At 35.9% G+C, this 13545-nt stretch overlaps 4 protein-coding genes across 4 annotated transcripts in view; 1 reads left to right on the top strand and 3 right to left on the bottom strand.

Annotated features, from left to right (window-relative positions):
• LOC111458255 (protein SON) overlaps positions 1 to 2230 on the bottom strand; it is a 7303-nt gene extending 5073 nt beyond the window's left edge. Inside the window, exons 1-3 of the mRNA XM_023100775.1 lie at positions 1629 to 2230; positions 1301 to 1349; positions 481 to 918 (exon numbers count right to left, since the gene is read on the bottom strand). Coding sequence (XP_022956543.1) covers positions 481 to 918; positions 1301 to 1349; positions 1629 to 2018 — 877 coding nt within the window. The 5' untranslated portion in view covers positions 2019 to 2230. The remainder of the gene's footprint in view (positions 1 to 480; positions 919 to 1300; positions 1350 to 1628) is intronic.
• A 647-nt stretch (positions 2231 to 2877) lies between these two features.
• LOC111458930 (60S ribosomal protein L27a-3) lies at positions 2878 to 3545 on the top strand. The gene has a single exon (XM_023101813.1). The coding sequence runs from the start codon at positions 2951 to 2953 to the stop codon at positions 3389 to 3391; it is 441 nt and encodes a 146-aa protein (XP_022957581.1). The 5' UTR covers positions 2878 to 2950; the 3' UTR covers positions 3392 to 3545.
• Positions 3546 to 4457: 912 nt separating this feature from the next.
• LOC111458744 (protein DETOXIFICATION 29-like) overlaps positions 4458 to 13545 on the bottom strand; it is a 12518-nt gene continuing 3430 nt past the window's right edge. The window contains exons 5-11 of the mRNA XM_023101537.1: positions 12789 to 12845; positions 12469 to 12707; positions 12272 to 12390; positions 10867 to 10953; positions 10717 to 10792; positions 10565 to 10570; positions 4458 to 4732 (exon numbers count right to left, since the gene is read on the bottom strand). Coding sequence (XP_022957305.1) covers positions 10736 to 10792; positions 10867 to 10953; positions 12272 to 12390; positions 12469 to 12707; positions 12789 to 12845 — 559 coding nt within the window. The 3' untranslated portion in view covers positions 4458 to 4732; positions 10565 to 10570; positions 10717 to 10735. The remainder of the gene's footprint in view (positions 4733 to 10564; positions 10571 to 10716; positions 10793 to 10866; positions 10954 to 12271; positions 12391 to 12468; positions 12708 to 12788; positions 12846 to 13545) is intronic.
• LOC111458745 (protein DETOXIFICATION 29-like) lies at positions 4726 to 8948 on the bottom strand. Its single transcript, XM_023101538.1, has 9 exons — positions 8619 to 8948; positions 8209 to 8526; positions 7740 to 7963; positions 6950 to 7036; positions 6258 to 6314; positions 5624 to 5862; positions 5373 to 5491; positions 5175 to 5261; positions 4726 to 5104 (listed from the first exon to the last, which is right to left on the bottom strand). The coding sequence occupies exons 1-9, from the start codon at positions 8946 to 8948 to the stop codon at positions 5048 to 5050; spliced, it is 1518 nt and encodes a 505-aa protein (XP_022957306.1). The 3' UTR covers positions 4726 to 5047.

The raw sequence follows: 13545 nt of genomic DNA, 5'->3' as shown, positions 1-13545 counted from the left end.
GGGGGGGGGGGGGGGGGTGTTGGGTCTTTCATCCTATATTCCCGAGCAGGAACTTTGTAGCCTTTAGAGGAAAAACAGATTAACCTATAAGAGAGGCTGCCTCAGAGCAATGCAGCACACCCAAGGAGCTCCCCCACCCAATCAATTATACAAAAAACTACATTGACAAGCCAGTATGCAATTATTTATTAATAACATAAACAAAAACAATAATAATACAATGATAAAAGTAATTGCTAGATGCCCACAGAGTATCAATGAAAACAAACTATTATTATTAAAAGCACCCAAAAGAATCTCTATTCAGCAAGAGTCACCACCAAAGAGTTTCTTCTTTTCCCTAGAACGAATGAGAGTTGTGAGGGGAGAAGGATAACATTAATGATACTAATATAAAAACAATTTCAATTTCATTAGTAAATGAGTTTGAAAGCAGAATTCTTCAGGAATAACTACACTATTACACAAGTGAATCATTACCTGAAACAGAATAATTACTAGAAGGTACCTCCTGCTGAAGAACCGATGGACTTGAGGATAACTTTCCTTGATGATGTAAAGCAGAGTTCATGTTGCCTCCATAACTAAAATCACCGACAGAGTAAGTTGGACGCCCATCTGAAAGATAAGAAGATTGCTCGCTGCTAACAGCAACAGGTAAGGACTCCAAGTGATGACCTGCTGGTGGGCGGGCGGATGTGGCTGAAGCTGGAAACTGTTCATAGGTTGTAGGAGGAAGAGGCTGATGAGACATATCTGGATGATTTGAATTCATTGGTTGCGAATATTGATCGTGATAATAGTTCTGTTCTTCAAGTCTTCCTGTAGGTGCAAACTGAGATTGCTGACTCTCCATTGCAGTCTTCGCGTCTGCCCATGCCCTAGCTCTGGCGGCCCAATCTTCTTCATTGCCTTGGGCTGAAGTATTTAGAAGGAAGTGCACAGAAGCCAGTAAACTGAAGGAACACTAAGATTTCAAAGGAACAGAAAGAATTCCTAAAACTTGCAACATGATAAAAAAATCATAAAAGCATGAGACTCACAACACAGTAACACAACCAGAAAAGTGCAAGTGGAGACAGTGTTTATAGGTTATGATCCTTGACTATCCTTCATGCTATACAGATAAACCAAGCACACCATCGAAATTAAGCGATTCTTTTTTATAAGCATTTCATATTGAAAAAAACATCAAGAATAGTATCTACACTTCGATAGACGACCGGTAAATTCTTGCAAACTGAAAATAGTCCAGGTAGAATCTAGCAGGAAAAATTAATTAAGATATGGAGTAACAAACCTCGATAATCCCAGCCTTGGTGCGGAGCCCGATTCGGATTGTTCCATTCCTACAACAATCAATAGATTGTAAAGAAACGACTTATATGGTCAAGTATAACCTACAGAAAGTACATTGATGCGCCTCACAAGCCACGAAAGTGTTAGAAGATACATAAAGAACCCTAAAGGAATTCACCCCCGCTTCAAGAGCCATCAAAATAATTACTCGTATCCTCCACCAGTTTATGGCATTAAATTCCCATAGGTCAAGAAAGCAATCAGGGAAGTTAGAAATTTCAGAGTTAGCAAACAATTAACTAAAAAATAACGAAATTCGCCTGAATCACCTGTGAATAAGACTGTGGAACCTGAGAATGAGGAGGAAGGTGCTGAAACATAAGAGGGCGAGGAGGCGGAAATGGGTTGTGGTGCATAGGTTGTGAAGTATAAGGATGAGGAGGTGGTGGATAAGCACCGGGAGGAGGCGGAGCATGGTCGGAGTGAGGCGCTGGCGGACCCCACTGCGAGGGAGGCGGAGGAGGAGGAGGAGTCGGCGACGCAGAGTGCGAAGGGTGGTATTGAAATTGGTTGGGGAACCATGGACCCTGCGGAGGAACTGGTGGCCTCAACGATGGTTGCTGGTGGTGGTGGTAAGGATCTGCAGCGGAGGAGGAGGCCGGCGGCGGTGGTGGCGGAGGAGCCCTCGCGAAATGGTGAGTCTGATGATAAGAATCCATCTATGTAGACTATTGGCGGGTTCTTCTTCAGATACGGTGTTCAGTGGAAGAATACGGAGGAGGAGGGCTGAGGCTTCAAGCTTCCAGCTCCAACATTGCAACTACGCCCTGCGGGGAAAGGGGAATTTTCGAAGGAAGAGAAGGAACAGCCCGAGAGGCCCAGTGTGTATTGCATCGGGTTGTCACCGTTACGTCGCCGTTAGAAAATGGGATTCCCGTCAGTCGGCAGTGGGGGGCCTGAAGGACAACATGACTTCGACTTTCCTTCTTCCAAAACTGGGCCTAAGCTTCAAAAGCCCGCAACCATTTGGGTGAGTTTCTTTATGATATATATATATATATATATATAAACATTTTATTTTATTATTTTATTATTTATTATTTCAAAATAATATTTAATTATTTAAAGAGTAATTTTTAAGATATATTTTAATATTGAATCGTAAATTTTAATTAAATAATTGGAAGTATGTAAATCTATGTTTTACGAATAAATATTTTACTTTTTATTACAAAAATTGAATAAATAACATGAACAACGTGAAATAATTCAATTCAAAATTAATAAATATTTATTATTAAAAAAATAAGTATATTTGACATTTGTAATAAATATTAATTGATATTAGGAAATATTTTAGAGAGCGTAGCTTCCCTTTCAATTTTAAAATTAAAAAAATAAAATAAAATAAAATAAACAACGCCCGTTTGGGCCTGGGTCGAACAATTGGGCCATCACAAAACATATTGGGCTCAAACTAATAGAAGGCGTCTGACTCCCGAATCTCATTCTGTCCTATCAGTTCCTGGAGGCCCAATTCCAAGACAGAACAATACACTCTTCTCCAACTCATAAAATCCCCCAAGCCCTACCGTCATTTCATCTCCTCCGAGCAGCCGAAACCCTAGGGAGAGAGAGAGAGAGATCCGCCATGACGACTCGATTCAAGAAGAACAGGAAGAAGAGAGGACATGTCAGCGCCGGTCACGGTAGAATCGGCAAACACCGAAAGCATCCTGGAGGTCGGGGAAACGCCGGAGGTATGCACCACCATCGGATTCTCTTCGATAAGTATCACCCTGGTTATTTTGGTAAAGTTGGTATGCGTTACTTCCATAAGCTTCGCAACAAGTTCTATTGCCCGATTGTCAATGTTGACAAGATCTGGTCCTTGATCCCTCAAGAAGTGAAGGATAAGGCCTCCAAAGACAACGTTCCATTAGTCGATGTCACGCAGTTCGGTTATTTCAAGGTTTTGGGCAAGGGTGTGTTGCCGGAGAATCAGCCTATTGTGGTGAAGGCCAAGCTTGTATCCAAGATCGCCGAGAAGAAGATTAAGGAGGCCGGTGGCGCGGTGGTTCTTACAGCTTAGGTTTGAGTTTCTCTTCGTTATAGGGATTTTTGTTCTTCGTGAATTTCCATTTTTGTCTGTTTGAACTTACTGGAGACCTTTTTGATATAATTTAAGCGTTTATGGGTTCACATACGATTATCTGATGCAATCTTCAAGCCTTTCCATGTTTGAATCTTAGACTATGCGATAGGAATATATGGTTGATTGAACTATTAAACGTATAACAATAAGAATGCTTATAATCACTGGTCTATCAGATTTTGATGATGACAAAGGGGTATTTCCTTGAACGTTGATTTGATGGATTATAGTGAATTGTCTGGTCAGGTGAAACAACAAAGTGTACTGGGACTTTTTAAAAAAATTATTTTGATCTGAACTTTTCCCATAAGATTGGGTATGAAATGATGTATGATATTTATAACTAAATTGGAACTTATATTAAATTTTTATGTATTAGTGTCACCATATAATGTGAATGATCATTATTTGATGTTCTTCTTGCTGGGATTCACTTTTCCTCTTGATTTGACAATAGGAATTTCTACGGCATTTGTAAGAGATAATTGTGGGGGTAGCAAGGAAAAGATGGTTATTTCCTTGAATACTTATATAGGTATAAATTTAGAATACCCATTCTAGAGAGGAAAATGCATTTTGGTTATTGTAGTCTGTGTTGATTTCCATTGCTGTTCATAGTTTCAATTTGCAATTTGCTTCTCTGTTTCAATTTGTCTTCTTCTCCTGAGATTTTAATCTGGGAATATGTGTTCCTATGGTCTAATAAGTTGCAATTAGTTTTTATGTTTGATCATTTTTCAATTTGCTGGTTAATGTTTATAATATTCGATGATTAACAAGTATATGAAAGTCTCTAATTCTTGAGCGAAGGGCTTGAATGTAGCTCATTTTTCTTTTGTTCTATGTGAACTTTGTTCGAATAAATCTAAACCATTACATATTAATTAGTAATCGAATATAATAACTAACCTTTAGGACAAATGTATTATTAATTTAATTTAGTAACCAAATTACTATTCTATATCAAGGGGGTCTAGTGCCTAAATTGAGTTGTGGAGTATGATGTAAAATGCACTCAATGCGATAAATTTTACTAAGTTTAGCAAAATAGGGTAAACAACATTTGTTTAGGGGCTAATTGGGTGACGATTGAGCATAAAAATGGTGTTAAGAATGGCCAAAAAAGAAAAAATCAAAATTGCTAATTTATTAATTTGGACCCAAACAACATATCTATGGGAAAACAACATTAATGGTTGGTAACACATAATTCAAGTGACATAAAAAAGTATCTATTCTCGATCAAGAGGGTATATGTTCGAATCTCACATCCACAAACTCTACCTGTCACAATCGCAGTCTCTAGGCAGTGGATTTGGTGATTGTGTGGCACTTCTTAGCATTGAATGGGTTAAGCCTATTTCGAATTACGTTGCCTGCAGTCAAGTAACGTGAATACAAACCTCGAGTCTCGATTTCAAGAGAAGATTTTAGAAAGTGAGAGAGAGAGAGGAGAGTTTTGAAAGCAAGAGAGAGAGAGAAAGATTGGTGTTATATGGGAACGTAGGCAAAAAGGCAACAACGGCTCGCTGCATATAAACTTATTGAGTAGGGAGAAGTTGACAACTAGTTGGTAGGCCTTTCGAAGTGATTCTATCCGGAAATAGAGGGTCCTCCCCATTTTCTTATTCTATCCTCGGCAACAGACGCCTGCATGTTCAAGTTCCAATTTTGGTCATGGTTCTAAAACAAAAATTCATAAATAATTACACAAACTCACCTCTGTGTCCCAGTTTGTTCTTTGAACCATCCATATTAAAATGCAAGTCTGTATTATGGTTCCGCCAATCATCCCAGCCCATATTCCCTGCAACACATCATATTTTTTTTAAAAAAAAAAAAAAAAAAAAAACCTATAATAAAGGAGATAACAAGAGAAATTATTCCAAAATGGAGGCATTAAAGTAAAGGGACTTACTGTAACACCCCAATCGAGCATGAAGCCCATTAGCAGGCCCAAAGGAACCCCAAACGCATAATAACAGCCCACATTCACGTAAGCCACGGCAGCCTGCCACCCAGCTCCAACGGCCACTCCTGCAGTTAATTTCCATCACAAACACATACTAATCGAATCAATTACTTAAAAATGAAGATAATGAGCGGTTTGAAAAAAAATCTTTTTAAAATCATTTGAAACCGGTTCAAGAACAAAAATAGAAGCCAAACCGGATAGAACCGGCTGCACATTGTTGACCATAATGCAGAAACCAAGCCAAAGAGTTAGGTCCTTCACAATTTGTCTCACGGCTGAATCGCTCGAAAATATGAATGGATAACTGTTCTTTGTGATAATCAAAACAGCAGCCATTATGAGACCAAGAACAAACGACGATATTACTGCCACTATCAATGAAAATCTTGCTGTTCTTGGATGTCCTGCGCCCAATTCATTCGACACTCGAACGCTGCACGCATTTTCAACTCTTAAATCATTAATTTCTTTGTATTAAAACGCAGTCATATATGTTTTATGTCAGTTGAACTATGAATAATTAGTTAATTAAAAAATTTGCGATAATTTGTGGAATCTTTTTCATTCTTACCGTTAAATTATAGAGTAATAAATTATAGTTTACCATATATATCATATTTGATATTTTATTATAAAGCAAATATCTAGATATTTGCCTTCTTAAAATAGGTATCCTTCCGTATATTGTTTTTTTTCTATTTATTACTCTATCCATATCCTTGTTTATTGTTATTTCTATTTATTACTTTTTTCATATCTTTTTAATTTATTTAATTATAAATAAGATAACTTTCACACCATGTAGATTAATCAAACATTCTCACGTACCTTATGGCTGCATTTATTCCAAAAGCCACCATCATCGTCCATCCCAAGACGTTCGTGCTACACCAAATTAAACACAATTAATTAAAACAATCTAAATACACGTACAATCAAGATAGTGTTTCTACCCATTTAATTGAGTATTGATTTGTTTTATGTTTCAATTTTATTCTTAAATAAAATTTTATTATATGGTTATTTAAGAAATTAAAATTCAAACTTTGGTAATCAATTATTCTTCATAATGCTCAAATTCTAAATTTGGCAGAACAAAATCAAATCATTTCAACATCATTCCACTAGCATTAATAATTTCATTTAGAAGATTGTGAAAAAAAAAATCAATTAGTTGACTAACTACAGTTACTGCTTCAAAATGATTTTCATTCGACCGAATTGCTTTTGAGGAACCGAAAAAGGACAAATACAGACCACTTTCAATATTTATATAATTAGCAGTAAATATTTTTAAAATTTTAAAAATATCTTTTAAAATATTAAAAAATTTAAAGAATTTAACAATATTTTTATTCATTTAATCCGTTATTATTTATAAATATATATATATATACTATTAAGAAACCAAAGTTTTCAATATATAATGTAAGAAAAGTGGTTGATATTATTTCTTTTCTATTTTGTGGTGCAATAAGATTGATTAATTACTCGATTATTAAGCAATAATTAACCCGCACCATATAGAGAGGGCATTGATGGAAACTTCTGCATTCTTTAAATATCCTGCGAACAGTATAAGAGCCATAAAGTACCATGTCTCCAAACTGCACGAACATTAGATCAAAATATAATTAGTCTAAGGTGAATTATTTAATTGGAATGCAAATCCTACTTAATTAATATTTAATTTGCAACAAAATTTATACTTAATTAAATATTGAACTAATTAATGCGTGTAACATGTATAATAAAATAAGTTAAATGTACTTAAATCACACCTTAACAATTATTTTATTAAGTTTCACTTTCTAAGAAAATGTTTGAAATTATTTTTATAACACAACTGGGTTGCGTGTGGAACTTTACAAATCTTTTAATTATATCTAATTTCTATAAAATAAAATTAATTATCAGTTTTCTTTTAATTATTCAGCACATTCTATTATTTAAATTAATAAATCAAATAATTAATTTCAAGCTAATACAAAATCTAAATTATAAATTAGAAATGTCAGTTTATGTTTGTAGTCTATAATTTAATAAACCTCATAAATCATTTATTGGGGTTTTTAAAATTATTGTAACCCATTTATTTTATTCAATTTATTACTCACGACCAATAAATACGTCATAAATAATCAATTTCCACGTGAGATTTGACCAAATAATAGAGATCTAAATTTATGATAATAAATATATTTATAATTTATGGTATAATCTAAAGTGTAAGGTCAAAAGCGGAATAATATTATTTAATTAGGAGAGAGGAAGGGAAATAAATAAAATAATAATAATAATAAAACTGACCAGAGCATAACCGCGGATGCGAGAGATAGTCTGACGAATCCCGAGAGACTTTGAAACGCTCTCCACGAGAAACCGGACCAGGCTCGCCCACAGCTTCCACTTAATATATAAACAATCTGAGCCACCACGATCAGCCACCACGACGCGTTCAGCACCACCGCACCACCCGCCAATCCCCACCCCAGCCTAACCATCAGCAGCCAAGTAAAGAACGTGTGCAGTACCTATTCAAAATATTAATAATAAAAAAACATTAAAGTTTTTTGTTTTTTAGATGAATTTTATATGGTTTTTTTTATAATAATCTGTTTAAAAAATTGTACATTTATTCCCACAATTTCCTTGTCACATTATTCATTTATATTCTTAACCATATTCTAAATTTAATTTTTTTAAAAATAAATAATATTTATAAATTTAATTTTAAAAGTAAACTCATTAAATTATTATAAATTTGATTTTGGTCTACCAAAGCCACGGCTGATATGACGGACATGGCCATCATCTTGCTCTGAGCCTGCAGGAATCTGGAGACGGGAAAGTTCAGCGCGTACGCATAAAGCTGAGGGATCATCCATATCGACAGCACTCCGGCCGCCTCCGATATCTCCGCTGTCTGTCCAATCAGCTTCAGAAGCGGCACCGAAAATATGTAAACCGGAGTTAGAATCAGGGCCGTTGAAAGAAGGATGACCCACGATCTTTGCATGTACACTCCCATCATATCCAGCTGCCCGGCCCCGTACGCCTGCCCGCATAGCGTCTCCAACGCGCTTCCCATTCCCAGCTGCAGTTAAAAAAATTGTATTTATATATAAATAAATAAATATATATATAGATTATTAATGAACAATTTGCAATGAATTGCGGAGTACGTGCCATGACGCCGAAGGAAAAGCCGGCGATAACGGAGTTCTCGATAGAGACGGCGGCGAGGGCGATGGTACTGACTTGACCGGCGAAGAGCTGAGTGATGGCGCCGAAAGAGTATTGGCAAATGAAGGTGAACACCGCCGGAGCTGCTAGATACCAGAGCTTCTTGAATTCAACATAGAACTCTCTGTAGAAATCACGTGCGCCGTTGATCGGAGGGATATCACCGCCGTCGGGAACGAATTTAGCTTTTGTCTCTTTTCTGCCGGATTCTGGGGAGTGGATCCATTTAGTTTCCTCTGTCGGCGAGAGAAGCGGCTGAGAGAGATCCGCCATCGGAGGAAGGGATTAGCTTACTCCGTGCGTGGGTGGACGACTTTTCAAAGCCACAAAACTAACAAGTTTTAATCTGTATATATAGTAATTAGAAAAGATAATAATGTACGCCACTCACATTAGGATCTCAATATATTTAATTAACTTATATATTTTAAATAAATTGTCGTGATAATCAATCCATCAATCGAAGATATCAAGCAGATCATGTGTTACTATTTAATTAGAAGTTAACTTTTTTATTAATTAAAATGATGGGGAAAAAAATTAGTTCAATTATTTAAGAAGTTAAAAAAAAAATCATATTTTGATCTTCCATTCCTTCAATATTCATGTAATTTTAAAGGGCGAAAATGAATACAAGAAATCTCGTAAACAAATTAAGATGGAAGGGACGAGTTTTGTTTTATAAATTAAAATTTCATTGTTAACTTTGTTTTATAAATTTGTAATTAGATTTATAATATTTTAAAATTTGAAAGATTTATTAGTTACAAAATTGAAAATTTAATTAAAAAGCGTATGCTATCGCTAATTTATGTAATTTAATATTTTTTTATTGAAATAAAAAATAATAATAATATTTAGTTGAATTATAAATATTTAAAATTTCTTAAAAACTCATGCCGAGCATGCTTTCAGACTTGCCTAATTCCCATCATGCGAAACACGTGATAAGAGTCTAAAGATAAGAATACATTGACGAGTTTTCTTTTGAACGACGCTACCGGAATGAGCTATTACCGCCGTGAAATTGCATAACGTTACAATTTTTTTCTTTTTTGGAAAATTTTATAGTTAATTACTGGCCATTTGTAATTTTTATTTGATTTTTTTATATATATAATTTTAAATTTTAATACTACTGTTTGTAGTAATTTGAACTTTAATATCTAACTATTTAATTCCTATATTTTTAAATTTGTAATGATTTAGTTAGAATGTACCTATGTAGGATTGGATTGAGAGATTTTTTTAACCCAACCGAAAGTTCTTGTTATGGTTAGATTGATTAACCCAACCCAAAACTTTTCGTAACCCAACCCAATCAAGATTGTCAATTTTTTTTAAGTTTTATTTATTCACCATTTATAATTATTTGAATATAATTATACATACAAAGTTCACCAGCAAACACAAATTAATTTATAATTATTAAAAAAAAATCAATAAAAGATATTGAGGTAGATTGTAACCCATTAACAGATATTTCTTGAAAATTGGTTAAAGTAACAAAAAAAAATAATAAGAATACATTATAAAATTAAATAAACAATTAATTTAAAGGTATAGTGTATAGTAAAAATAAATAAATATATAAATATATTTTAATTGAAATATACTTGTGGTATATAACACATCTACTGTCTTAAACTACTAGAAAAATCAAATGAAACAAGTTATTTGACTGCAATCTCCTTTAGACTTGCCAAACTCCCAAATTCATTCATACGGAGAAATTATTAATATATTTTTATTTGGCTCGAGTTAATTCGAAGATTTTGTCCTACGAATTCGAAACTGAACCAATTCAGTTCGAGTTTAGAAAAAATGAAATCAACTCTAGTCGAAATACTAATCCAACCCAACCCAACTTTTATAGTTCGAATTGGGTTGGTTCGGGTTGTCGGGTTGAATGTACACCTCTATTACACGGTCATAAATCTTATTAAAAATAAATTATTAACTTATTATATAATCTCATTTCAATTCTATCTCCTAAAAAAGATTTATTTGTTTTGATAGAGAACTCTTTATTTGTGTCATTTTTGCCTTTAGAAGTGATTCTATGAGGAAATAGAGGGCCCTCCCCATTTTGTTATTCTATCCTCAGCCACAGACGCCTGCATTTTCATCATTCCAATTTTGGTTATTATTCATAAAAAACAAAACTCAAAAAATAATTACACAAACTCACCTCTGTGTTCCAGTTGGTTCTACGAACCATCCATGTCAAAATGCTAGTCTGCAATATGGTTCCGCCAATCATCCCAAGCCATGTTCCCTTTTAACGCATCATATTTTTTAATTCAATCACTAAAAAATAGAACCTAACACAGATTCAACTCTAGAAGATATTACAATTCAATAACTAAAAAATAGAGACTTGGTAAAAATGTGTTTGCTAGTGGAAGGTTTCCACACCTTTACAAAGGGTGTTTTGTTCTTGTGATATCTCACATTGGTTGGAGAGGAGAACGAACCACCACTTATAAGGGTGTGGAAACCTTCCCCTACGAGATGTGTTTTAAAGCCTTGAGGAAAAATCCGAAAGGGAAAGCCCAAAGAGAACAATATCGGCTAGCGGTGGATATGGGATGTTACAAATGGTATCAGAGCCAGACACCGGACAATGTGCCAGCCTTTTCGTTGTTCCCCGAAGGGGGGTGGTCCCACATCGATTGGAGGAAGGATAGAGTGCCAGTGAGGACGCCGAGCCCTGAAGGGAGGTGGATTGTGATGTCCCACATTGGTTGGGGAGGAGAACAAACCACCATTTATAAGGGTGTGGAAACCTTCCCCTACGAGACGCGTTTTAAAGCTTTGAGGAAAAATCCGAAAGGGAAAGCCTAAAGAGGACAATATCTGCTAGCGATGGATCTGGGGTGTTACAATTCTCCTCCCCAACTAATGCGGGACATCGCAATCCACCCCCTTTGGGGCCAGCATCCTTACTGGCACACCGCCTTGTGTCTACCCCCTCCTGGGAACAGCGAAAAGAATGACACATCGTCCGGTGTCTGGCTCTAATACCATTTGTAACGACCCAGATCCACCGCTAGCAGATATTGTATTCTTTGGGCTTTCCCTTTTGGGCTTCCCCTCGAGGCTTTAAAATCCGTCTGCAAGTGGAGGGTTCCCACACCCTTATAAAGGGTGTTTTGTTCTCCTCCCTAACCAATGCAGGACATCACAATCCACCCCCTTTGGGGCCCACCTTCACCGACACTCGTTCCTTTCTCCAATCGATATGGGACCGCCACCAAATCCACCCCCTTTGGGACCAGCATCCTTACTGGCACACCGCCTTGTGTCTACCCCCTTCGGAGAACAGCGAGAAGAATGACACATCGTCCGGTGTCCGGCTCTAATACTATTTGTAACGACCCAGATCCACCGCTAGAAGATATTGTCTTCTTTGGGCTTGCTTTAAAACCGTCCGTTAGGGAAAGGTTTCCACACCCTTATACAGAGTGTTTTGTTCTCCTCTCCAACCATTGCCGGACATCACAACTTCGAATTCATATCTTAACCAATAATTATTAATTTTTCTTAGGTTTAATAAAGTTTAGAATTGAAAAAGGAGACATAGAGGGACGTACCGTAACACCCCAATCAAGCAGGAAGCCCATCAGGAGTCCCAAAGGGACACCAAATGCATAATAACAGCCCACATTCACATAGGCCACGACAGCTTGCCACCCAGCTCCAACGCCCACTCCTGCACTTAATTTCCATCACAAACACATACTAATTCAAATCATTTACACTTAAACACGAACAAAAATAGAAGCAAAACCGGATAAAACAGGCTGAACATTGTTGATGATGATGCAGAAACCAAGCAAAGGAGTTAGGTTCTTCACAATGTGTCTCACAGCTGAATCGTTCGTAAATAAGAATGGATAACTGTTCTTGGTGATAATCAGAATAGCCGCCAGAATCAGACCAACAACTAACGACGATATTACAGCCACTACCACTGAAAATCTTGCTGTTCTTGGATGTGCTGCGCCCAATTCATTCGACACTCGGACGCTGCACACATTTTCGGCTCTTAAACCCTTAAATTCTTTGCATCAAAATTGAATTATTCAATTATTTAATTTACGTATGTACCTTATCGCTGCATTTATTCCAAAGGAGATCATCACCGTCCATCCTAAGATGTTCACGCTACACCAAATTAAACACAATTTCTGTTAGATAAACACACTCTCTACAATCGTTGATATTGTCATAAGCGTCTCTGCTTTGGGCTTTCTCAAAAAGTCTCATAAGAATGGAGAGAGTATTCTTTGATTATGAACCAATGATCATTTCCTAAATTACTTAAATTAGCGGAGGTGAGACTTTCATCATCCAACACCTACGCTCGAACAAAGTACACATCCTCTTAGTCGACGCTCAACTCCTTTTTCTTTTGGAGTCTTAGTCATTGTTCACTATGCCTTCGAAGAGGTTCGACTCCTTTTCTTTTCGAGTCATTTGTTCGACATTTGAGGATACCAATCTATTGGCATGACTCTGATACCATGTTAGATGAACACAACTCTCTTTGCTACGAGACCTTTCGAGAAAGTCCAAAGCAAAGTCATAAAAACTTATGCTCAAAGTTGGACAATATCATACCATTGTAGAGAGTCGTGTTCATCTAACAATTTCAACATTCATAATTAAATAAATTAGGGTTATTCAAAAGTTTGAAATTTCTACCAACTTTTAGAAATATAAAAATATGAGATAGACATCGTACAAAAATTTTGGTTCAATTCAACCAATGAAACGTAATTTTGAACCAAAAAAACACACAATCACTGTATCATCTGTGGCAGACAAGTTTGTTTTTTTACAAAAAAAAAAAAAAAAAAAAAAG

Source organism: Cucurbita moschata, unplaced genomic scaffold (assembly GCF_002738365.1).
Source record: "Cucurbita moschata cultivar Rifu unplaced genomic scaffold, Cmos_1.0 Cmo_Scf00021, whole genome shotgun sequence".
NCBI lineage: Eukaryota > Viridiplantae > Streptophyta > Magnoliopsida > Cucurbitales > Cucurbitaceae > Cucurbita > Cucurbita moschata.
Note: the sequence above shows the minus strand (reverse complement) of the source record. Positions and strands in the feature narration are given on the sequence as shown.